We start from the raw sequence: 26,789 nt of genomic DNA, 5'->3' as shown, positions 1-26,789 counted from the left end.
GCTTCTTGTTAAGTCTGAATTGGAGGAAACTCTGGTTTGTTGATGCTTTATTGAAGCGTGCCAGGATGAAGCTATGGCTAATCTAAAGAACTTAAGACGACCTCCATCTAGTGCTGCAGCCAGATGCCTAGGGGGAAGTTTAAACCATAGTTTAAACCAGGCACCCCCAAACTCGGCCCTCCAGATGTTTTGAGACTACAACTCCCATCATCCCTGACCACTGGTCCTGCTAGCTAGGGATCATGGGAGTTATAGGCCAAAAGCATCTGGAGGGCTGAGGTTGAGGAAGCCTGTAGCAGCCCATCAACCCTCTGCCAAAATAGGGCGCCTCTTCTTAGCTTGCAATAGCAGGTCTTCTCCCTCTGCTGTGTGACCATTTCCACAACGACTCGGAGAAGCAGAAATCAGGAAGGACAGTGGGGCCTGCCTTCCTGTTTCCTTCTTTTCTTTTTATTAATCTAGATTTCTGAACTCCTGAATTCCAAAGCTGTCTTGCAATAGCACCACACCAGACTGAGAAGAAGGAAGGGGAACGCTTTCTTTCCCATTGCAGTGCTGGGCTAGGCAGAGAGAAAAGTCTCCTCTCTTCCCAGTGCTGCACTGGGGGGGGGGGCAGGGCAAACACACCCCTCTGTTTATTGGCAGAAGAGTCTGTGTGGGGTTGCCTTGAATACGTGCGCATGTCTATACCCGCCTGTCAATCAGTTCAACTTAGTGTATACAGTGGTACCTCGGGTTGCAGACGCTTCAGGTTACAGATGCTTCAGGTTACAGACTCCGCTAACCCAGAAATTGTACCTCGGGTTAAGAACTTTGCTTCAGGTTGAGAACAGAAATCGTGCGGCGGCGGCAGCAGGAGGCCCCATTAGCTAAAGTGGTACCTCAGGTTAAGAACTGTTTCAGGTTAAGAATAGACCTCCAGAACGAATTAAATTCTTAACCCGAGGTACCACTGTATAGCCAAAGGCTTTCACAGAAAGCAAGACATTCCTCTAAAATCAAACAACACACAAGTCTGTAACTTACAGCATAAAAATTTAAAACCGCAACGCATCACCACAAGCTTCTTAGCTGCCAGAGAAAATTTGGCTACCAAATGTGTCATTTGTATTGGCTAAGAGTTCAGCTGTCACTTTCCTGGGAGAACCAATAGAAAATTGGAGATAATCTATTCTCCCCGTCCCCCTCGGGGCACTGTATATAAAGGGCAAACCTGCCTGTCGGTAGGTACACCTGCATGCCTGTGTTAGTGCCTCTTTGCATGTTCATTTGCCTGCCCAGGGCTGGCTTAGGATGTTTTGCCACTCCAGGCAAAACTGGGGGGGGGGGACTGGAAAAAGGCTGCCCACCCCCATAGCAACCCTAGCCTCCTCTTCCTCCTCTGCAAACCTCCAACAATTGGGAGAGGTGGCCCTGGCAGTGGGCTGATGAGGGACAACTGGCTGGCATCTGAGTGGGCAGGGACTGCAGCTGCACTGCCCCTCCTAGCTGTCCAGAGCCTACTGACCTGAGGCAACCTCCTCACCATGCCTTACGGATGTGCTGGCCCTTCCTGCCTGTGTCCTGTGCACACAAGGCAATGCTTATTGGTCACTTTGGCCACACCCACGTCCGTGGCCCTTGTAGGGTTGGCCAACCCTCAGGCCAGATCTCAAGACATATGGAGAGAAGATCCACTCCCAGTTTGGTGCAATGCCCAAGCCTTACATGCTTGTGCAAATATAACATGCACCGATCTGTAGGTGGACATGATGCTTTTTGGTTCTTTTTGCATGGGGAAGCTTCCGTTGAAAGAACCCCCATTGTAAACATATAGGGAAACATGTGTTAGAGCAGCTCAGCCTTGGGAACTCCTCTCCCATCTGTTTTGCGAAGTCACAGCAAGTCTCAGTCAACCTTGAAGTTTCATCTTGCCGCTAGCAGTCTTCTGGTGTGGTGCTTTTGCAGCTTAAAAGAGTTAATTCTGGTCCATCTATTAAAAGCAAAGGCATCAGATGTGAATGAAAGTTATAGAAATAATTGGTCGGTCGGGAGGTGGTGGTGGGGAAGGGGGAAAGAGAAGAAAATGGGAAGCTAATATATTCTTAAAAGTACATTATTGTTTGCATAGTGAAATTACTTTCATGAAAAGTGTGAGAATCGCTTGTCAGACAGAAAGCTTGGGGCGGGGGGCGGGGGGAACAGTGCCTGTTGAGATAAATCTAAATTCTGTTCAAGGTGTACACAGTCTTTAAAAATAAAAGATTTGGTGCAATGCCATTAAGTAAGTGTCTGGAAATTAAACCTTTTCTAAACGGTATGAACAAAACAACCACCACCTTGGGTTTGTATCCAGTGCTAATCAGAGAAGACACATCGAAATCATTGGACATGACTAAGGACCATGTTCACATCATATGTTTAAAGCATTATGATGCTACTTTAAACACTAGGTAACGTCTGGCCCCATGGTTCATTTTACATATCATAAATCCCTGCATATTTTACAGAAACTATACTGTTCAGTATTCCATTATTACATCTATCATAACTTTTTTACACTTTTGAATTTATCTTAATGCTGCCAGTGTTTTCAGCTGTACGCAATTATTTCCCACATATTCAGTAAACGTTTTCCAATCTTCTGTAAACGTATGTTCTTCTTGTTCTCTTATTCTATGTGTTAAGTCTGCAAGCTGCGCAGATTCCGTCAACTTAAGTTGCCATTCTTCTTTGGTTGAGACCTCGCTCGTTTTCCATTTTGGGGCTAACAAAACACGGGCCGCAGTAGTGGTGTACATAAATAACCTTTCCCGACACCTGGGAATTTCAGTCTGAATTATCCCCAACAGAAAGGACTGTGGTTTTTTTTTGGAAAGTACTTTTAAACATTTCCCCCCAATTCATTATGGATCATTTCCTAATACCCTTTTACAAGTCCGCCACATATGCAACTGAGAACTGTAGCTTGTCAAGGAAATCTGGGAATCACAGCTCCATGAAGTTAATAGGGGTCTCCTAGCAGCTCTCAACACCCTTAAGAAACTACAGCTCCCAGAATTCTCTGGGATATGCCATGGCAGTTTAAAGTGGTACTGCAGTGCTTTCAGCGTATGGTGTGAATGTTTCCTAAGCTAAGCCCATGAATTTCAACGCGTCTGTTCTGATTAGAACTTAGCTGGATCCAGCCCTTTTGCTTTTGAGCATAAACATGATGTCGTGGACTAATTAACCTGTGCCGTTTTCCTTTTCCTTTTCATTCCTGACCTCTGACCTGTGTCTCCTTTCCCCCCACCCTTTCCCTGACCTTTGTCATTGGCCCATATCAGTGAACAGGCAAGACAGTCTGAGCCCAGTCATGGAAGACTATGATATCAGGTCTGCTGCCAGCATTTTGGCATCCGTTAAGGAGCAAGAGGCTCGTTTTGAGCGCCTCACCCGGGCCCTTGAAGAGGAGCGGCGCAATGTCTCCTTGCAACTCGAACGCGCCAATCAGCCCTCCGACCGAGTGACCATGTGCAACATTGGCAGTGCTCAGCCCCTGGCAACCGCCTGGCAGCAGCTGGTCCTGCAGGTAAACTGCCTGCTCTTATTGCTTGTCCCCTCTGCGTTGTGCATCATCCCTACCCGTCTCCATCACCAACATCCATTTACCGTATTTTTCACTCTATAGGACGCACCTTTTCCCCTCCCAAAATTAAGGGGAAATGTGTGTGCATCCTATGGAGCGAATGCAGGCTCCTTGGCTTCAGCGATAGCAATGTGAAGCCTCCGAAGCACAAAGGGAGCGCTCCCTCCGTGCTCCGGAAGCTTCACGTTGCTTTCGCTGAAGCCTGGAGAGCGAGAGGGGTTGGTGCTCACTGACCCTTCTCGCTCTCCAGGCTTCAGGGATAGCCGCCTGAAGCCTTTGGAGCGCAGTGCGAGTTCCCGTTGCGCTCCGCAGGCTTCAGGTTTCTTTCGCTGAAGCCGGGATAGCAAGACTCTCCTGGCTTCAGCAGAGAGGGAGAGCTGCGCAGCGCCCCTTCAGCTAAGCGGGAGGAGAAATGGAAGGGGGTCCGTTTCTCCTGCCGCTTCGATGAAGGGGCACTGAGCAGAGAGGGGGAGAGTTTTTTTCTCTTGTTCCCCCCCTCTAAAACAAGGTGTGTCCTATAGAGCGAAAAATACGGTAAATATGAAAGACATTTATTCGTGGGTCATGTTTTGTATACCAGCCACCTTTTCCATTTTCCATTTTGTCGGGAGTTTCCCGAACCAGTGGGGGGCAGTAGATGGAAAGGCAACCTCTTCTTCCCTCGCCGATTCCTTCTTGATTAACTTCCTGTAGATGGTTCTCTCTCTCAGGCTTTATTCCTTCCTGCTGCTTCTTCGGTGTTAGTGTTGGACCTGCCTTTTTTCGTTAACCTCATTACTCCGTGGTGGCCAGGTGTAAGCCTGTACTCAAGATGGCTTTGTTTGCTAGGAGGAATAAACCTTAAGTTTCTCTGGAGCATGTTCAGTAAATGGTCAAACCACCTGCAATCTCAGGTAATGCAGTCTGTTCTGATACCTCTTATTGCTGCATGTATAGGCTACACCTTGGGGTAGCCTGGGCTTTTAGTCAGCCTTTTATTGTATAGCATGGTGGGTGTCCTCTGCACCTTGTTACCCAGGGTTCCTGGGCTCCTTCATACTCCAGCAGTACACTCCAGACCGACTCTTATATGCAGTACTATTGTAAATTGGAGCACTTCTTGGTGTTGAGATTTGGTTTTTCGTTTGCATTCTGTTCCCCGAGAACATAATTTGAGTAAAATCAACAAAATGGGAGTGGCGGATAGGTTTGTGTCAACTTCTCCAAGGTCCAGATTTTGTTTTGGGGGGCACCAAGTGCTCTGGGTACTGGCTGAATTGAAATGGGTGTCCAAGTCTTTTCCGCAGAGCAGAAATGAAGGCTTTGTTTCTCTTTGTGAATATCTTGTGTTGTGATATTTGCAATTGGCCTCATGTTGATTTGGGTACAGTGTTATGTTGGGGTCCAGTGCTGGAAGCCCATAGAGAAGGAGGCAAGGTTGCTGAGGGATTACAGGACCACGGATAGCTCCAAGCGAGAGACGGTTGAACCTCTGAAAAAGGGTGGTCCAACTTTTCATTCTAAGTGGGCCACAAAAGCATAGTACTTCAATATGGAACCTGTGGGGCACACACTGCCTTGCATGGGTGGGGGGAGCGAGGCCAAAATTTGACCCTCCCAGCCCTAACTGGTTACACCCTGTTTTACAATGTCCTCCTCCTGGTTCTATTTCGTACCTCAAGATTACATGTCCTCTTTATTTATCTTCTGATGGAGTAAAGGAGCAGGCATGGGTGCCTCATTTTTCTCTAGACAGACCAGAACTAGAAACTTTTCTACCCAGGCTATGTGTTTTCTACAACAACCAACTTCATTGTGTGTGGTTTTGCAAGTATTTTCAGACCTCTGTGTGGGGTTAACAATGTCAAGGGTTCCATCACGGGTGCAGAGAGAGTCACTTGGTCCTGCAGTAATCAAGTGCCAAGCATACATGTATGAACTAGGCTTTAGTTTCAAAGGCAGACCCAGAACTGCTACTGAGCGTGTGAAAAAGGCCCTGGTTGTGTTAGGTGACAGAAACTGGGGAAAAAAGCTACTTGGGTTTATCTACTTTGGGGATTAAGGAGTTTCTGAGAATTCTGCTTTGGGACTAGGACTGTTCCTGTTGGAGAACTTTATCCATTTTCTGCAACAGTAGTTCGGAAGGACCATAGCTCTGTCTGTCTCCAAATCAGTCTCTTAAGCATAAGCCAAGAAAGATTGAATACCAATACACATATCAAGACTTTGAGATTAGACAAATGAAGAAGCCCGGAAAACTATCTTGGGAGTGTCCTACCTGCCACAGTTAAAGGGCCTCATCAGGGGCGAACAGCGGCCTTTTGATTACTTGGACTGGCAGGGCGAAACAGGTGCAAAACGCCGGCACCCTGTTGTCTACAACTTCATTGTCTACAACTTTATTAACATCTATCTACAACTCTACTAGGGACGCAGGTGGCGCTGTGGGTTAAATGACAGAGCCTAGGACTTGCTGATCAGAAGGTCGGCGGTTCGAATCCCTGTGACGGGGTGAGCTCCCATTGCTCGGCCCCTGCTGCTGCCAACCTAGCAGTTCGAAAGCACATCAAAGTGCAAGTAGATAAATAGGTACCACTCTGGTGGGAAGGTAAACGGCGTTTCCATGTTCTGGTCCGCCAGAAGCGGCTTAGTCATGCTGGCCACATGACCCGGAAGCTGTACGCCGGCTCCCTCGGCCAATAAAGCGAGATGAGCGCCGCAACCCCAGAGTCGGTCACGACTGGACCTAATGGTCAGGGGTCCCTTTACCTTTACCTTTACAACTCTACTAGCATCTCTCGGTATTGTGAATATCACCAAACTTACCTTTTGTTGCTATCTTCATGAAGTTATCTAAAAGACTGAGTTAAACATTTGAAAAAAATCTATTGAAACCAGACATTGTAAGTTCATTTTAGGCTGGGTAGTTCGCAAGTCTTTGTGGCTTTGTATTTTTATCAGAAGGTTGATAAAGTATGTATAATTATTGTTCTGTGTATATTAATTGCCAGCGTGTTGCATGAGTAGCACTACTGTCTCCAGGTGGGGTTGGGAGAGCCAGCCTTGCCTGAAACCCTGGAGAGCGTCTGATAGAATCATCAGAATTGTGAAGCTGGAAAGGACCGTGAAGGTCATCTAGTTCAACCTCCTGTATTGCAGGAATCTTTTGCCCAGTGTGGGGCTCAAACCCATGGCTTTGAAGTTAAGAGTCTCATGTTCTATGGACTGAGCTATCCCAGCAACCAGTACGTAATGCGGAGCTAGGTAGGTCCAATGATCTGACTCAGTATATGGCTGTTCGTATGATCCTGCTGAAGCCAGCCCTTTGTTCAGAACCATGAGGACTATAATCCTACAATGTTTTAGAGCAGGGGCCGTAGTGTAGTGGTAGAGCAGACGTCCTGTGTGCTGAAGGTCCCAGGTTCAATCCCTGGTATCTCCAGGTAGATCTGGGAGAGACTTCTGTCAAAAATCTTGGACAGCTGGTGCTGGCCAGAGTAAACAGTGCTGAATTAGGCAGACCAAAGATCTGACTCAGGAGAAGGCAAGATTCCTATGTTATAAATTTATCTTTTCCGCTTTTTGTTTATACAAGGACCAACCTCCAAGGGAATCTGACCTTGCAACTCTTCCCCCCACCCCAAATTTCCCATTGCTTTTGGGGAATGGGGAATTAAATAATAAGTTTATTTCTGTTCCAGTGGCCAGTCTTTTCCCTAAGGAAACCCGTGACCTGAATATTTCAGCTGTGCTGGCTCCTTCCTTTGGCAAAATGTAGATTCTCCGTTTCTCACACCTAGCAGGTCAAAGGGGGTAGCGGCAGATCAATCAGTCTGCCGAGGTTCATGATCTTCTGTGGACTCCGTAGGTGTCAGTACTGTTATAATGATTTCCCTTTTCCTTTTGAGCTGTGAACCTCTTGCATTTGAGATCACACCCTGTGATAGACCTTGTTGTGATTCTTAGGAAGAGTTGCTGTGCCCTTTAAGATGAAAGGACCAGGCGATATGTCGAAGTGTCCTTGCAAACAAAAACAAATGATCTGCAATCCTCTGCACACTTTCCTGGAGCAAAGGCACATTGGACAGTTTGGTCTGAGTAGACCTGTGGATGATTAGACTCCACATTTGCTATGATAAAGCACCTCTAAGTGACTTCAAGGAGAATCACATCATATTCATAGACTTTATTAGGATTTTGGAAAGCATCGGGGTTGTGATAGAGCTTAAGTCAGAGAGACAGAGAGACAGAGAGAGAGAGAGAGAGAGAGAGAGAGAGAGAGGCACCCATCTGCACTAGACATTTCAAACAGTATCATATCCCTTTAAACCAGCGGTTCTCAACCTGTGGGTCCCCAGATGTTGTTGGACTACAACTCCCATCATCCCTGAGCTCTGGCCTTGCTAGCTAGGGATGATGGGAGTTGTAGTCCAACAACATCTGAGGACCAACAGGTTGAGAAAGGCTGCTTTAAACAGTTATGGGTGCTGGGAGTTGGTAGGAGACCTAAAGTTCTGAGTAGTTTAATAATCAATCCCTCTTCCCATGAAAATCTGGGAATTGTAGCTTTCTGAGGGGAATAGTGGAGTGGTCTCCTAACAACTCCCAGCACCCGTAACAAACTACAGCTCCCAGAATCCATGACTATTTAAAGTGGTATGATACTGTTAGATGTTCCGTGAATATGGGGCCAGTGAGAGAGAGAGAGAGAGAGAGAGAGAGGGTGATGTTACCTAGAGCAGTGGCTTCCAAACCCAACTGTACCACTATAAAATTTATAATGGTCTTGGAAGACCACTTGATTATTTTTCTACCTGTTGCCTATGGACCCAGGTGCAGTTGTGCAGTGGTTGTGCAGAGCAGGTGGCACATGAAGACCAGGAGGACCAATCACCAGATCACACCATAATTAGCAGCTGTTTGGAAGGTTGTATTGCACTACATGTGTGTGCATGGTGAAGGTTGTTAATGGTTCATGCGTGGCATATGTCCACAGCTTCTAGTAGTGATGGAAACCCTTGATTTTGAGCCATCTTTGCTGGACCACTGGAAAGCTTAAGACAGAGGATCTTGTTGTGGGTTTGTGGAGTGGAGTAGTTTACAGCAGTGTTCCCCAACCTTGGGCCTACAGCTGTTTTTGGACTACAACTCCCATCATCCCTCGCTAGCAAGACCAGTGGTCAAGGATGATGGGAATTGTAGTCCAAAAACAGCTGGAGGCCCAAGGTTGGGGAACACTGGTTTACAGGACAGGATGGCACTGGAGAGAGAGAGAGAGAGAGAGAGAGAGAGAGAGAGAGATTAAACAGGAAATCAGAAGCATTGCCTAATGGAGCGACAATAGATTGTTAAATGTTTTTCAAGGATGTGGGAGAAGCTATTTGTGACCGTCAAGTCAAGGGGCAAGGAGGCAGACAATTTATTGAGCCAGCTTGAGGGTGTGGGTTGGTGAATCCAGTGCTGGCAGGTAGGGTGGGGAAGAGATTAGACCTTTTATATTTTTTCATCTTGAATTTCTGAGAAAGGAAGAGCTAGTCCTCTCCTTTCCTTGTGCCAGCCTAATGTGAAGAGAAACGGGAGCTTCAAAAACATGGTCAGCGGTTGGGAAGGAAAAGCAGATCTAAAAAATGTAGCAAGATGTCTAGTACAGTAGTGTCTACATAGACTGGTAGCAGCTCTTGAGGGGCCTTTCTCAGCCTGATGTGGAGATGCAAAGGATTTAATTTGGAGCTTTTTGTGTTCTGTACCACCAAGCTATGGGCCATGTCCTTAAGAGTTGTATTGGTTGTTGCATTAAACTGACCTGGATCATAAGTCATAAGAAGGTAAGAAGAGAGTTGCTAGGTAAGATCAGTGGCCCATCTAGTCCATGGGTAGGCAAACTAAGGCCCGGGGGCTGGATCTGGTCCAATCACCTTCTAAATCCTGCCCGCAGATTTTTTAGATCTGCTTTTCCTTCCCAGCACTGACCATGTTTTTGAAGCTCCCGTTTCTCTTCACATTAGGCTGGCACAAGGAAAGGAGAGGACTAGCTCTTCCCTTCTCAGAAATTCAAGATGAAAAAATATATAATCAGCATGTTTTTACATGAGTAGAATGTGTCCTTTTTATTTAAAATGCCACTCTGGGTTATTTGTGGGGCATAGGAATTCATTCATATATATTTTTTTTCAAAATATAGTCCGACCCCCAGAAGGTCTGAGGGACAGTGGACCAGCCCCCTGCTGAAAAAGTTTGCTGACCCCTGTCCTAGATGTATTCACAGGGCCTTGCTAACACAAGAACGGACCTTCTTGGTGGTGGCTCCCCATTTGTAGAATGCTCTCCCCTGTGAGGCATGCCTAGTCCCATCCCTATCTGTTTTTAGACAACTGGCAACAGAATCTGAGTGCAAGAGCAATCACTCTACCTATCTGTCCGTGATTTTAGCCAAGTACGTTCCCAGCCTTACCTGAAGATGCTGGGGGGTCTTTTGGCATGTCAAATATGTTCCCCGCCACTGATCAGCAAGGGCCAGTCGTGAGTTAAGCACGAGCCCCATGGCTGCCTGGTCTTCATTTCCCCCGTGACACTTCCTTGCTCCCCTTCCTTCTGTGAATTTCTTCCCCTGCCTGTGTGAATTTATTCCCTTCGCTGTCTATTTTAAGATACCATTTGCGAATTCGTGTCTAGGTGGAAATGTCTCTTCTAGCTAAGCACCCATCATATTGCTACAGCTTGAAAAGAATATCTGAGCAGCTGAGATTTGTTTTATTTTCAATGAATTAAAAGCACAGGGTCTTTTCTGCAAGATGTTTGTAGTTGCAAACAGACTATTGTGGGATGGAGAGGGGGAGAATTGACACACACACACCCCGGTCTTTATTATGCTGCTTAGTTTTCTGGTGGTAGAACACAGAATAGTCCAGATGCAACCTCTGAGAGAGTTTTATTTGAAAGCGAGAAGTCGGGATGAATGGTCTGGAAATGCTTCCTTCCTCCCTGAGATTCTTGTCATTTGATTGATGCAACCAGCACGTGATTACTCCAAACAGTGGAAGCATTTTCTAGGAGAAGCTGAGGGTGGGGGGAGCATAGGAGATGCTGGAAATGGGAGGAGGCAGAGAAAGAGAGAGAGAAGGATGAAAGAAGGGAGCTTTGCAGTGTGAAAATGCCTTCTCTAAAAATAAACAGCAACCTATGTGACCTGACTTCCGGATTTGGCTTTTTCTGTTGTTGACGGCTGTGCATCTCTCTCCCGCTTGGCAAGGGAGAGTGTGGGCCTTTTGGACCCCTTAGCTAGGCTCACACAAGTCTTCAGGATTCAGGACATTTGCACCCCACTCTTCCTCTGAGGAGCATGCGTGGGATTGTTCCATTTTCTCCCAGCACCAGCCCCCATGAGGTAGATTAGACTGAGACTGTGTGACTTTTGACCCAAGCCAGCCCATGAGTGCTGTGGATGACAGGAGGGAGACCTGAGTTGGAACTCCCAAAATTCTGGCTTCCAGTTGGAGAAGGGGAGAAATTTGACTCAGTTCATGTTCAAAGGTAAACCTAATTCGCACTTTCTCAAACATTCTGAGAACTGAAAAGGAGCCATCCTTTAAAATCCTCCCTTCTCTGAATTTTGCAATGCAGCTTTTCAGCCACGTAATATAGAGACAAGTGGATATATTGGGCTACATCACATTCCACCTTAGTGGAAAAACACACATAGAGAGAAATGGATTCCTTTTGGGGAAATCGCTTTGCAGAAATGAGCATATTGGGTGAAATGGCATACAAATATGTGTTTATTTGTGGGCGGGGAATCACAACTATTTTAGGGCCTTGTGAATTTTCACAAGGCCCTAAAAGCATTACAGACAGATGCAGAAATGTACAAGACTAAACGTAAGATGGGGAATAATGAGAATTGAAATACTGAAATTGAAATACTTTATTGTCACTTGTACAACTTGTATACAGTGAGATTACACAAACACCCCCCACTCAGCTCTCTTAGTCTTAATTCCCCTCGTTTAAGTCTTAAGCTCTCTTAGTCTTAATTCCCCTTAAGTCAGTTGCCCTGTTGTTATATTTTCATTCAGCAGCCTAACAGCCCATGGATAGAAGCTGTTCTTTACCCTGTTGGTGCGACTAATCATGCTTCTATATCTTCTGCCTGAGGGCAGGAGATCAAGAAAGTGCCGGCCAGGGTGTGAATCACCCCTGAGAATTTTCCTCCCTCTCCTGAGGCAACGTTCAAAAAGAAAGGCCATTTGCCAAGTCTTCAAATATCAATAATCCCGATTATTGAGATCACAAGTCTTCAAAAACCTTTAAAAAAATAAATCAATATTTTATTAAAAGAGTTTCATTTATGAAAATAAAGTGGGAAGGGGGGAAAAAGAAAGAGAAAAAAATACAAGGGGTCAAGGTCTTCAAAAGCTTGACAATTATGGGGCAGGCCACTGTCAAACTAATCACACCCACACCCACACACCCCTTCTTGCATTTCTTCTTTCTGTACCTGCCTGTTGTTATTAAAACTCAATAAAAATATTTAGGGAAAATGTACTTTAAAAGCTTTAATCCAGAATGATTACATCTGAGGGCAGGGCCACCACACGAGGGCAGGAAGAGCCAACAGTCCACATCTCTTGCCTCAGTTCTTTGGACTCCCTGCCTGAGAAAGTTAATTTAGGCTTTATCTACTCTACATCTTCAGCTGGGAAGATGCAAATAATCCTCTTCTTTTCCTCCTTTAGCGCAATGTTGACTTCCTTGTTGTCCAAAGCTCCAACCGTCTCCTTAGCCAACTTCCTGCTTATAATGTATTTAAAGATTTTGTTTGTTCGTTTAAAGGTGAAAGGGTTATCTGAGCTGAAAGCAACCTAGAGCAGTGGTTCCCAATTAGCTACCGTATTTTTTGCTCTATAAGACTCATTTTTTCCCTCCTAAAAAGTAAGGGGAAATGTGTGTGCGTCTTATGGAGCGAATGCAGGCTGCGCAGCTATCCCAGAAGCCAGAACAGCAAGCTTTCACTGCGTAGCGATCCCTCTTGCTGTTCTGGCTTCTGAGATTCAGAATATTTTTTTTCTTGTTTTCCTCCTCCAAAAACTAGGTGTGTCTTGTGGTCTGGTGTGTCTTATAGAGCAAAAAATACGGCAATTGCTGATGACCCCCTATTTTTCAAAAGCCAAGCCATGGAACCCCTACTTTTGAAAATTTTGATAACTCTATTGTAGCTACGTACTTGTGCAAAGCATTTTTTTGGGAAGAAAATGTGGGATAACCCCTAATAAGCAAAGAATTTTAGGTATACTAAAAAACAGACCATAAAAGTTGTTACCACATATTGCCTATCCCCAGACAGTAGGAAAAACTTATCTTCATTGCTCTACTACAACTGAATAATAAACAAAGCAACTAATTGTGTCCCTAACTTGCGGGTGTTCTATATGCAGAAGATGTTTTCATATTCAAACATGCTATTCCTTACTTGTAATCTGAGATGGTACATTTTACCAAAACTTTGCAGCATATGGTTCTGCTGGCTGAGGGATCTCGCACCTTTCAAGACATAGGTGAAGGGCTTGATAAAGTATTGGTGAAGACTGAGTAGAAAACAGCTGTAATAGCAGCAGCAGCAGTAACAACAACAACAACAACAGCAAATTTAGTCCTCCTGTGTCCGTATCATCCCTGGTTTAAAGAGATTAATGAGTTAAATACAGTACTTATTTGGAGTGAGTTTTTTTTATTCTTGCTGATTACCCAGTAGGAACAACCAGCTTTTTAATTTAGTAGGATTCTGCTGTCCATCTCTTTTGAAATACTGCAATGATTGTGAAATTATTGAAATGTATAAAACTGAATATGGGGCATGGGTGGCGCTGTGGGTTAAACCACAGAGCCTAGGACTTGCTGATCGGAAGGTCAGCGGTTCAAATCCCCGCGACGGGGTGAGCTCCCGTTGCTCGGTCCCTGCTCCTGCCAACCTAGCAGTTCAAAAGCACGTCAAAGTGCAAGTAGATAAATAGGTACCACTCCAGCGGTAAGGTAAACGGTGTTTCCGTGCACTGCTCTGGTTCGCCAGAAGCGGCTTAGTCATGCTGGCCACATGACCCGGAAGCTGTACGCCGGCTCCCTCAGCCAGTAAAGCGAGATGAGCGCCGCAACCCCAGAGTCGGTCATGACTGGACCTAATGGTCAGGGGTCCCTTTACCTTTTTTATAAAACTGAAAATCATAAATCAGAATAAAAAGTAGAGAGCAAGAGGTAAGGATCCCTTACATTTTAAAAAAAATGATAAGCATTTCAACCTGCCTCATGGAGCAAGTTGTTTGCACTCCCCCCCGCCCCCTCCAACTGCAAGAGCCCTAAGAAACTGACAGAGGTTTGTGCCCAATCCCAACTCACTTGCCATCCAGCAACTCTTTCCTAAGTTTTCCCCTGCCAGCAAGAAGGCGCTGGTCGCGAGCAGAGGCTGGATGATCCATGGAAGGCTTTCACTGTGCAATTAACAAGTGAGTCTCTGGCAGGGGATGGTGCTGTGGACCCCCAGGGGTCTCCGGACCCCAAATTAGGAACCACTGATCTAGAGTATAAAGGAGCGTCTCCACCCCCATCGTTCTGCCCGGACACTGAGGTCCAGTGCCGAGTCTTTTTGGACTCACAGCTGTCCATGGAGGCACAGGTCAAATCCGTGTCCGGGGCAGCTGTTTACCAGCTCCATCTGGTACGCAGGCTGAGACCCTACCTCACCAGAGTGGTGCATGCTCTGGTTATCTCCCGCTTGGACTACTGCAATGCGCTCTACGTGGGGCTACCTTTGAAGGTGACCCAGAAACTACAACTAATCCAGAATGTGGCAGCCAGACTGGTGACTGGGAGCAGCCGCCGGGACCACATAACACCGGTCTTGAAAGACCTACATTGGCTCCAAGTATGTTTCTGAGCACAATTCAAAGTGTTGGTGCTGACCTTTAAAACCCTAAACGGCCTTGGTCCAGTATATCTGAAGGAGCGTCTCCACCCCCATCGTTCTACCCAGACACTGAGGTCCAGCACCGAGGGCCTTCTGGCGGTTCCCTCGCTGTGAGAAGCCAAGTTACAGGGAACCAGGTAGAGGGCCTTCTCGGTAGTGGCACCCGCCCTGTGGAACACCCTCCCACCAGATGTCAAAGAGAAAAACAACTACCAAACTTTTAGAAGACATCTGAAGGCAGCCCTGTTTAGGGAAGCTTTTCATGTTTAATAGGTTATTGTATTTTAGTGTTCTGTTGGAAGCCGCCCAGAGTGGCTGGGGAAACCCAGCCAGATGGGCGGGGTATAAATAACAAATTATTATATTATTATTATATATTTTATTGAGTCTTCATAATGCAATCCTGATTTCAGGACTCTTTGAACCTGAATTTTTTGGGATAGCTATCCTGCTTCTTTTCCAATTGCGTTGGTTGGCACTGATTCATGGCAGGGCCTCCTCAGTGGTGGTTCCCCATTTGCGGAATACCCTCCCTGGTGTGGTGCATCTGTCTCCCTCATTACTGACTGTCAGGAGGGATTTGAAAATGTTTCACTTTAGCCAGGCATTTGGTGGCTGACAGAAACTTTCCCCGGCAACCCTGGAATCATTGGCGGAGAGAACGTGACTATTTTTAGACGATATTGTTGTATGTCCTTGGCTCCTTTGAGCGAAAGAGTGATAAATAAATTGAATAAATAAATAAATGTTGTGCAGGAGCACCCTTCAAGGTGGCAATAACACCAAGGAAGCATCATAAAGTGGAATGATTTGTGGAAGGGACTGTAAAAATTTAGTGTTGTGACCCTATCAGTGCGCTCCTAGATTTCTCCCCCCCCCCACTTTTTTATCTGTTATTGTCTGCTTGCATTTCTTTAGAAGCCAAATGTTCATCGACACTTCCATCTCGGACACTTTAGCCACCCCACTGCATAGGTGTTCAGTATGAATTAGGAGAATTCTGAAGGCTGGCAAACAAATCTGAGCAAATATATTATGCAGTGGTACCTCGGTTCCCGAATGCCTGTGTTGTCGAACGTTTCAGTTCTCGAACGCCAAAAAAATGGAAGTTAATGCTTCTGTTTTTGAACATTTTTCAGAACTCAAACATGCGACGCAGCTTCCGCTGAGTGCAAGAAACTCTTGCAACCAATGGGAAGCCACGCCTTGGTTTTCGAATGTTTTGGAAGCCAAACAGTCTTCTGGAACAGATTACATTCGAGAACCGAGGTACCACTGTAACCTCATCCAGAAGTGGGTGGCTAGCAGATCCACCCTCTGGCACTCAGATCCTCTTTGACTGTGATGAGATTTTGTTTCATTTTGTTTACAGGGAGAGCATTTCCGTGTTTCAGGGGCGAGAGTTGCGTGCACTGCATGTGTGACATCGCATGATGTCACCGCACACACGCCGCATGTATTTTCCTGAAATACATGCAAGAAGACAGTGATAGATGCTCTTCATGGGTGACTTTGTAGGTGTACCCAGTACGGAAATTAACAGTCGAAGCTTTGGGTGTTGTTTGGAAGTCTCCGAAAGAGGATAAATGCGCCAGAAGAGGTCGCAGAGGAGGCAGGTGTGCGGCACCTGTTGCTGGTGTTGCACCCGGTGCTTCCCCTTGCCTTTCAAACCGGCATGTTCTCAACTCCTTTCAAAAGAGAGTGAAATTTGCTTGTTTGGCTTGGGTCGATGCTGTCAGTGGGGTCTGCTGTGTGAGCCGACCGTGCCTCTCTGGAGCGGCTGGCTGGCTGGCTGGGTGTGGCCAGAGGCTGCTGTAGTGGAGCTTCCAGCTGTGACTGTCAGTTTCCGCCCCCTGAAGCGGACGGGGAGAGTTTGCACAAGCCACAGCTTTGCTGTGAAGACCGGCACTCTCCAGGAGCAGCAGCACAGGAAGGACATCAGTTTGGGGCTTTTCGCCGCCCTCCCCTGCTCCCCCTCCTCCCCCAGGAATGGAGAAAGGCGGGAGGGAGTGAAATCAAAAGCATGTGAAGAAGACCTTCCCCCTCCTTCCTTTCATTCAGAGCAGGTTTGATTGGGGGGCCGGCCGTTTTCCTCCTTTCCCGATTGGTTCTGCTTCCCGTCTGGATCGATTTGAGGGACTCTCCAAATACTAGAGAGGGAGGGAGGGGGAGGAAAAGAGTCCATTGCCTGCCAGATTGTCAAGGCAGGAGGGACGGATCTCTTCCCTAAAACACCTCGCCTGCAAGCCGGATTGATTTGGGACTTCATGTATTTTTTTCCAATTATAAATATCTATTTTTTCAAAATATTTTTTGCCCGGTGGGAACTACAAAACTGATTCCTTGCATAAATGCCTGCAGAACTCAGACAGGTTAGTAGATTCACTTGACACCTGCTTTTCTTCTCTGCCTGCCTTTTCAGGTTCCTTGGGTGTGTGTGTGGAGAAGGTGTTTGATGTTGATGGCGCCTAATTTTATGTGTGTGCATGTAGTGTTTTCCTGTGTGAGAGAGGGAGAGAGCTGGAGAAAGGGCGAGCTGTTTTTCTTCTTCTCCACAGAGAGAGAGAGAGAGAAGCAAAGAAAGCAGTTTTAAGTCTCCTCACCTAAACCAGCTTTTCGGAGAGAGAGGGAGAGAGATTTTGCTTTTTGTCTTTTGCTGTGCTAGGGAGAAACCGGCTATTGTTTCCTTTGACCTTCCAGCTCTGCTCAGTAAATCCAGGGAAACTCTTTTGAGACCTGAAAAGCTGGGAATGAGGATCTGCCCTGCCAAGTTGGGGAGGGTGAGGAGAGGTCTGTTGGTCCTGCTGTTGCTGCTCTGGCTTTTGCTAGGATGTGTAGAAATGGAAAAATGTTGGAGGGGATGAAAGCAAAAGTTTTAGGCCAGGGGAGACCCCCTGCTCCTCCTTTGAGGAGGAGACGACCCTATTCAATATCATGAAACACTAGGTGCTATGGAGGTGCTGGAATACATTTCTGCCTTAACCTGGTAGTGAATTTATGCAGGTCCTGTTAAGAATAAATAAACGGAAAATTGTGCTCTTCTGCAATGAATGTTTGCTCACTTACCTTTGCAGATGGAAGAAACTCTGATGGAAAAGAACAGAATCTAGTCCGCTGTGAAATGTGAAACCCCTGTGTTTTTTCTTCTGTTTTTAAACCAGGCTGTGTGGCTTTCAATCTTTGCACCCCGAAAAGGGTAAATTCCAGTGCGGCAGGGGTAGTAAAAGTTACTTGCTGGTGCTTTGAGTTGTGCATGCATCTTTTAATTGGATGGTGGCGGGGAGAGGATTGCCTGCCTTGCTTTGATCTTTAAGGGCTCGCTGTATACCTTGGCAGCAAAAAGTTGAACAAGGCTTTGAGACCCGGGTCGCTTCGATCCGGTTTAAGAGACGGGGTGCCTTGAGTGTGGTTTCTGTTCCTTGAATCGGTTGGCCCCCTCCATAAACTGGGTCACGGGTGAGCTAAGATGTTAGGCATGGACGCTGATGCATGAAGGTCTTGTCTCGGGGGCCAAAGGAGTGATTGGGTGACCTTCAGCTCTGTTGCAAAGCTTGCCGTTCATCTGTTAGGAATGCACCCCTGTCTGCCACAATGCATGGTCTGTCTTTTGCGGGAATGATGAGTTGGGGTCCTTCCAGTGGGTTAGTAGAGTTCTTAAGCGGCGGCTTTGACCCTGACATCATATATGCATTCTTCTCCTCGCTAAGTGCTTTCTCGTGTTTGCATTCCTTGAGGAGTGTGTGTAACACCTGTGGATGTTGTAAGAAGTGAAAGTCTTTCTTATTGCCTATTGTGCCGCCTGACCCAAAACTATTGCAGCTGTCTCCTTCCATGCAGTCAGCTGCTGATGTACACAAAATTAGGAACAGAAATCTGTCTCTTTGAATATTTTCGACTGGGAAGGGAGAGGGGGGGAAAGGGGAGACCCCAGATACATGCAATAACCTTAGAGGTAAGGAGGAGAATGTTAACAAGGATTGCCAGGAGTAATGTTAACATTCTAAGGGGGGAGTCATTGACAAAGGAATGTGTGTGTATTCTGGAGAATGATTATTGTCTTAACAGTGTTGGAAATAAATTTCCCCATGCCACCCTTAATTTTTCAGGCTCAGGCAGAGAGAGAGCTAAGTGTTATGGTTTCGGTTTTCAATGGACTGTCAGGCATTTAGGAGAAGACAGATGTCTGTTTTGCTTCCTGTGCTCTTCTTGGGGGGGGGGGGCGATGGCACACGGGACTAGATTAATTGAGGCTATTTTTCTAAAGTCTGAATTCCTCATGTGTCCCTGGACTGTTGATGAGTGCAAGAGGGGCCTTCCTTATAAGGACAATGGTGGCTCCTCAACTCCATGCTGTCAAAGGAATTTATTTTACCGACAGCAGAAGTTTCACAGACTGGCGGGGGGGGGGGGGAGGGAGAACACTTGTAAATCTCCCCCCTTCCTCCAATCACCTCACAATGGCTGATAGCATAAAATTGGCAGAGAAGAAGGGACCCTTTGAAACATTAGCCATTTCGGTTGGACACCTCAAAACGTGAAGCCTGAAGGCCAAAATGGATATGGAGTGGGAGATTTTTGATTGGTTCTCCTGGAGGGGGTGTTTAACCCTTTCTTCTTGCACCATTTCCCTGATTGAAATCGCACCCCCTCCCCTTCCCGGAGCTGCTTTTAGTCTCGCCGAGGGTAATAGACAGAAGACAATAACGGAAGCATCAAGCAGGTCTGTGATGGGCACCATGCAGTCCTCAGCCTAATTTCATGGGGTGGGGGCAGGTTAAGAAGGGAAAGAACAGGGTTGAAATGGGGTCGTCGAAAGAGGGAGAGGAAAAAAGTCCCTCCCCATTCTGGGATCTGGTCCCATCTGCTGCTGGTTCTGCTCCTGCCAACCTCTTAGTGAATGTGCCCCCCCCCCATGGCTTAACGGTTCCTCAACCCTTGGGGTAGGTGGTTTCACTTTTGTTCAGGAAAAATTGTACAGGGAGGGAAGGCAGAACTATCTCTGGTGTCGCTGCCCTACTCAAAACTGAAAACTCCCCCCACAAGTAAATAAATAGAAAGGAGATCTAATCATGGACCTCCTGTGGTCACGCCTGTTAGAACTTCCAGGTTCTGAATGTTTAATTTGTTTCCATTTATTTATTAAAGACCTTCATGTCCTGGTTTTTATATGCCGTATTTTTCGCTCCATAAGATGCACCTGACCATAAGACGCACCTAGTTTTTAGAGGAGGAAAACAAGAAAAAAAAGTATTCTGAATGAAACAGTGGATGTATGATTTTTGTGGTTCATGCTGTGGCCACAGACATGTGATCTGACAGTGAGTTTGGAGTAGCCCAATGCAAAAATCCTGAGGATCCATGTGGATCCGTGCTTTGTAACCACGTTTTTCCACCATTGCGGCCCCACACAACAGTGGATGTGTGTGATTTTTGGTGCAGGCTGTAGCCATGGACATGCTATGTGATCTGATGGTGAATTTGGGGTATCCCAATGCAAAAATCCTGAGGATCCATGTGGATCTGTGCTTCGTAACCACATTTTTTGCGCCATTGCGGCCCCACACAACAGTGGATGTGTGATTATATGAAATAATCAAAGTACTATAAACTTCACTGTATTTATTTTTTATTGCATTTTTTACCCTGCTTTTCTTCCACCATGAAATACAAGGCAGTCTACACATCCTTTCATGCAGGCACTGACCAGACCTGTTTGCCTTCAGCAAGGGCTTCCTACCCAAAGTTCATTCAGACTATGCCCTGGGACCAACCCAAGCATTCAGTTGCCTTTCAGTTAAAATTCCCGTGAGCATGGATGGGGAACTAGTGGCCTAGATGTAGGTGGACTGCAACTCCCATCAGTCCCTGGCCATTGACCACACTGGCTGAGGCTGATGGGAGCTGAAGTCCGACAGCATTTAGGGAGAAGAAAACATTCCCCATCCCTGCCTTAGACAGAACCCTGCTGGATCAGCCCAATGGCTCATCTCTTCCAGTATCCTGTTCTCATAGTGGCCAACCCACCACTTAACCCACACCTTTTCTTTTTTACCATATATTTCTCACAGGCATTTGGTTGGCCACTGTGAGAACGGGTTGCTAGAACAGATGAGCCACTGGCCTGATCCCTGCAGGGCTCTTCTTATGCTACTGTTGTAAAGGTAAAAGGTAAGGGACCCCTGGACGGTTAAGTCCAGTCAAAGGCGACTATGGGGTTGCGGCGCTCATCTCGCTTTCAGGCCGAGGGAGCCGGCGTTTGTCCACAGACAGCTTTCCGGGTCATGTGGCCAGCAGGACTAAACCGCTTCTGGCACAACAGAACACTGACAGAAACCAGAGTGCATGGAAACGCCGTTTGCCTTCCCACCGGAGCGGTACCTATTTATCTACTTGCACTGGCATGCTTTCGAACTGCTAGGTTAGCAGGAGCTGGAACAGAGCAATGGGAGCTCACCCCGTTGTGGGGATTCGAACCACCACCTTCTGATCGGCAAGTCCAAGAGGCTCAATGGTTTAGACCACAGCACCATGCGTGTCGCTGCTGTTGTGACCCACCTTGGATCAGATTACAACTCGGTGGTAGATCCCAACCTACCAGTTAAATACCAGTGCCTTGCAGCATTTAAAGGGTCTTGATCTGTATTGTAAACAAAATCTTCCCTTCTTCCCTTATGGGGTATCCAAGAGCCCGTATAGAATCCTTACGTGGGTTCCCTTTTGGTAGGAGAAAATAACAGAGGCCAACCAGAGAATATTGAGAAGCAAAGCAGCTAGTAAGCCTGATCTTTATTAAAGCTGTTGCAACAGGGTGCTCCCCTCACACACAGCAGGAAAGAGGAGGACCCAGAACAAAGGTGTGCCTGCCCTTATATAGACATTTTAAATTCCCTGCCCTGGAGCTCAAGACCACCCCTCCATACATCATACATACATCACAGAAGGGGTGTAACCCAAGACCACCCCCTACAAACATCATACCTACATCACAGAAAAGGTGGTCTACAACAGAAATTTGAATGTTGTTGTTTTTCCTGTCTGCCAGGTTATCTGATATGCCCATTCCTTTGAAATGGTGGTTACCCAATTCCTGTAACAAGGAAGGTTTTTTCACCTCCTCCCTCCTTGCAGAGAAACATTTGGTCAGGCTGGGAGTCAAAATGGTTTCAGGTCAGTCTTCCTGTGCTGATCTATGTACGTGCTTGGTTGGTACATTTATGAACATTTGTCATATATGCATATGACCTTAAATTTTATTATTACACCTGGCTCCTCAATGGCACTGATTCTGTGCCTCATGAAAGCTTGCTGAGTTACCACCGGCCACCAGGTCACCATCAATGAGTCACCACAAAGGTCCTTCCTCCATCTGCCTCTCACCCAACCTCCCAAATAGAACTTGAAAATCCAGTACATTGCTATGGGAGAAGGGTTCCTTCAGATTCTGAGCTCCGCAAACACTTAAACTGTTATCCTTGAAGAGCTCTTCATTTCCTCCATGCCGTATCACTTCTGGCCTTGACACTGCTGCTTTCAGGTGGGTTCACAGCAGCAGCACTTTTGCAGCTCAGCCACTGTGGCTGTTCAACCTGGACTTGTCATCCTATTTTGGCTGATAGCAGCAACGCTCACAAAGCTCCTTTTGTGAGGACAGAACAACAGTCTTTTTGCTGGAGCCTGAGAATACAGTGGTGCCTCACAAGACGAAAAGAATCCGTTCCGCGATTCTCTTCATCTAGCGTTTTTTTCGTCTTGCGAAGCAAGCCTATTGACAGCTTAGTGGATTAGCGCTACAGCAGTCTAGCGGCTTTTCGCGATCAGCTGTTAAGCGGGTTATCAGCGGAACAGCTGATAGGCGGCTTAGCGGCTTAGGAAAAGGGGGGGAAAAGCGGGGGGGAAACCGCGGGGATGCGCAAGATTTTTTCGTCTTGCGAAGCAACCCCATAGGGAAATTCGTTTTGCGAAGCGCCTCCAAAACCGAAAACCCTTTCGTCTAGCGGGTTTTCCGTCTTGCGAGGCGTTCGTCTTGCGGGGCACCACTGTACGGGCCAGCAGAACATGGATGTGAGGTTGTGTGTGCATGTGTGCGTGTGTTTGTGTTTTAGGAGTCCAAACTTCAAATGAAGGAGAGCAGGACCAGGCAAGGGCCGGGGAAGCTTTTGCTACGGTTGTAATGAAACCCCACACCTTAGCAGCTTGTACGCTTCTCACCAAATCATGCCTGGCTTGTGGGGCTGAATCTCTTGTTCCAAAAGAATAAAGGCAGCTCTATAGAGTTCGCATGCAATTAGTGGTGGGTGTCTGTTCTTCCCTAAAAGGGTAAGGAAAGGTGCACCCACCTGGCTAATCTGTTTATTTGCAAGCATACCTGGATCAAAGAAAACGTTCTGTTTGCTTTTCATGGCCTTTTGTGTAAGCTGGTCTTTACAGTGGGTGCTGTAACTCAATACCCTGGGAAGTACATATTAAAGTCAGGTGATTCCTCAGGGCTTCATTCATACACACCTCCTTTAAAACATATAATATCACAGCTTTTTTATTGAGCTACTGCACTGGACAATTCTATTCAGGGAGGGCTGACTCATTAGGGCAAATAAAGGTAAAGGGACCCCGACCATTAGGTCCAGTCGTGACCGACTCTGGGATTGCGGCGCTCATCTCGCTTTATTGGACGAGGGAGCCGGCGTACAGCTTCCAGGTCATGTGGCCAGCATGACTAAGCCGCTTCTGGCGAACCAGAGCAGCGCACGGAAACGCCGTTTACCTTCCCGCCAGAGTGGTACCTATTTATCTACTTGCACTTTGACGTGATTTCGAACTGCTAGGTGGGCAGGAGCAGGGACCGAGCAATGGGAGCTCACCCCGTCACAGGGATTCGAACCGCGGGCCTTCTGATCAGCAAGTCCTAGGCTCAGTGGTTTAACCCACAGCGCCACCTGCGTCCTTATTAGGGCAAGTGGGGAACTGCTATTCTACCTGACCTGCCTGCCTTCATATTTAAAATCCAGGAGGTGGCCCTGGCTGGCAGCTCCCTCAGTGTTGCCCTACTAAAATTAGGGTTGGCTCTGGGTGTCACTGGCTCTGGCACCACCTACTGTTGGCTTCCCTGCTTTCTGCCCTACCAGTCCCAAGGGGACTCTGCGGCCACTGATTCTATCCCATGTCAGGTTTGTAATACAAGTTGCCCAACAGTCTGGTTTTTACCAAGTTTGTAAAATACACCCATGCATTTGATGTCTCCAAAAGCAAACAAGGTCTTTATGGCAGAAAAGCAGAATTCTTTGACGACCGTATTGAGAACAGCAGCGTGAAGCTGAATGTTGGAAGATTTGGGACCGAGAAAAGGAAGGACTTCCTCTTCTGGCATGTGCTTAAACTTATGGGATTTTCTCTCGGAAGAAGTAGTGATGGCCACCAACTTGGGATGGCTTTAAAAGAGGATTAGACAAACTTATGGAGGAGAAGGCTATCAGCCCCGACGGCTGGATTCAACTTCACTGTCAGAGGCAGTATGTCTCTGGGTACCAGTTGCTCAGAACCACAAGTGGACAGGTTGTCTTTGCTCTGTGGAATGCCCTCCCACCAGATGTCAAAGAGAAGAATAACTACCAGACTTTTAGAAGACATCTGAAGGCAACCCTGTTTAGGGAAGCTTTTAATGTTTAACAGACCACTGTATTTTAATACTTTGTTGGAAGCTGCCCAGAGTGGCTGGGGAAACCCAGCTAGATGGGCGAGGTATAAATAATAAATTATTATTATTATTATTATTATTATTATTATTAATCTTAGGTCATGCTTGCAGGCTTCCCATAGATGTCAGGGTACATACTTGACCATTGGACCCACTCTTGGTCTCGTCCACTCAGTCCTCCAGATCCTGTCTTCGCATGCAGGTGAACCAATTCGCCTTGGCTTATTAGAGAGAACCAAACCTTGACCTCTGGCTTGGATGTAGCACTGAGCTTGTTTGTTTGCCTGTTTGCAAAAGGCGAGGAGCAGAGATTTCAGGCTGTGTGCACCAGCAGGAGGCCTGTGCACAGTGTGGTTCGTCCAGCCAAAGATTCTTGGCTCACTGTTATGTGCGAACGTAGTCAATCAAACGGATTGACAGTGGATTCAGGAGGAACAAAAGAGAGCCTGCTTTCGCACAACGTGGAATTATTTTACAGAATTTGCTGTTGCAAGATTGATGAGGCTGTGAAGGGAGATTAGAAAAAATTGTGGAAGATAAATCTAATCAAAGGCTACTGGCCAAAACAACAGAATGGAACCTCTTGGGTTCAGAGGTATATAATTCTGAAGACCAGCTTCTGGGTGGGGTGGGAATAGCAGCCTCCGTTCCTTGATGTGGGGAGGAAGGGCTCTTCCCACTGTGCAAAACAGGAAGCTGAGCTTAATCGACCTTCATTTTGATGCAGCACTGCTCTCCTAGCACCAGTGCATCTCTTAGATACTACAAGGATACTACAAGATGCCATGATAGCAGTCTAGCAAAACAACAACAACCAAACTTATGGCCACGTAAAGTATACTCAATAAACACACGAGACATAACCGGCTGTGTTCTTAGATAAATAAGGTATACTATTCATAGTATCAAATTGTAAATTTCAATGGAAGTAACTCATAAAGTTCAACAAACGAACAAAGCAGAAGACCCAGTGGATCAGATCATTCTTTAGTCAGAATGATCTGTAGACCGTGGAACTCTCTCCCACAGGAGCCAGTGGTGGCCATGAACACTGCTTCTCACAACAGATCCTTATTTGAACACAGAAAGGATTAGTTCTCTGTGGGCTGCAGTGCTTTGAAAAGTAATTATAGTTCGGGTGTTGCAAGGGGTTGAACTTGATGACTTTTCCAACTCTGTCTCTCTCTCTCTCTATATATATATATATATGTATATGGCTTCAGCAGCCATCTGGCTACCACCTTCTGAAATTCCTTTGTTATAATTTTGATCTTGTATATTCTGTATTCCCTCAGCAGCCCTGCAAAAACCTGAGTGCAAGCTTCCGGTCGTGAGTGAGGGCTGCCTCAGCGGCCTTCCCATGGCTCCATAATCTCTTTATGAACAATGATTTGATTATCTCCCGACTTCCTTATTACATCAACCCTTTTGCAGATAACCCATGAATATCCTTACTACGAACACAGCATTTTTAATAAAGGGGTCGGGAAAGCAGTAAATATTCACCAGACTGGCCTTTTTGTCACCTAAATATTTCTGTGAAGAACGGGTTTCTGTGGGTGTATGAAAACACTCGTTGTTGATAAATCCAACCTTTTTGCCAAGTTTTAAACAAACTTAGATCTCTGTATTGTTATTTTTTTTAAAAAAAAACACCTGTAATATATTATGTCAGTCCATTGACTCATTTAGTTCAGTATGACCAGTGATTGGGGGGTGGGGTGGAGAATGGGGCTTGAAACTGGTCCTTGGAGATGGATCACAGTGCTGAGCCAGATTTGTATTCAAGGTAGGGATGAGGTGGGGGAGGGAATTGGGTTCATTTCCCACTATTATGTAGATGTACCTAGTTGCCAGGGATGCGGGTGGCGCTGTGGGTTAAACCACACAGAGCCTAGGACTTGCCGATCAAAAGGTTGGAGGGTTCGAATCCCCGCGATGGGGTGAGCTCCCGTTGCTTGGTCCCTGCTCCTGCCAACCTAGCAGTTCGAAAGCACGTCAAAGTGCAAGTAGATAAATAGGTACCGCTCTGGCAAGAAGGTAAACGACGTTTCCGTGCGCTGCTCTGGTTCGCCAGAAGTGGCTTAGTTATGCTGGCTACATGACCCAGAAGCTGTACGCCGGCTCTCTCGGCCAGTAAAGCGAGATGAGCGCCGCAACCCCAGAGCTGGCTTACCTAGTTGCCATTTGCCAGAAGAATATGTTTTTAGAAATGCAGCAATCTTCCAAAATTCACCCTCTGCTGAATTTTGCAACACAGTTTTCCAGCCAAGTATTGTGTGCAGAAATGCATGCATCAGGGTAAAGTGTGCATAAAACACATATATCTGTATGAAAATAGAAATAGACCTGTTAGGAATAAGCATGGACCAATGGTACCAAATAGTATGGGAAACAGACCTGCTAGAAAAATTAACCAATATACTGAAACTGACACGGGGACAAACAGAAGAAGACACCTTTACCCCGGTATGGCTCCCCTTTATCACATACACAGCCCAACAAGACAATGACAATAATCCACCAACAGCACACAAATCAATATGACTAACCTG

At 46.4% G+C, this 26,789-nt stretch overlaps 1 protein-coding gene across 13 annotated transcripts in view; it reads left to right on the top strand.

Moving 5' to 3' along the window:
- The window catches only part of ARVCF (ARVCF delta catenin family member), a 604,272-nt gene that overhangs the window by 286,184 nt on the left and 291,299 nt on the right, over positions 1-26,789 (top strand). For 10 of the 13 annotated variants that reach the window (XM_077920631.1, XM_077920630.1, XM_077920629.1 and 7 more), the window contains one exon: positions 3,309-3,553. The exons of 2 other annotated variants lie outside the window; for them this stretch is intronic. In XM_077920631.1, coding sequence (XP_077776757.1) covers positions 3,338-3,553 — 216 coding nt within the window. In that variant the 5' untranslated portion in view covers positions 3,309-3,337. Of the gene's footprint in view, positions 1-3,308; positions 3,554-16,395; positions 16,916-26,789 lie in introns of those variants that run through there. One more of the 13 variants, XM_077920634.1, reaches the window with a different exon arrangement.

Source organism: Podarcis muralis, chromosome 16 (genome assembly GCF_964188315.1).
Source record: "Podarcis muralis chromosome 16, rPodMur119.hap1.1, whole genome shotgun sequence".
NCBI classification, from domain to species: domain Eukaryota; kingdom Metazoa; phylum Chordata; class Lepidosauria; order Squamata; family Lacertidae; genus Podarcis; species Podarcis muralis.
This window is presented reverse-complemented; position numbering and strand designations above follow the sequence as displayed.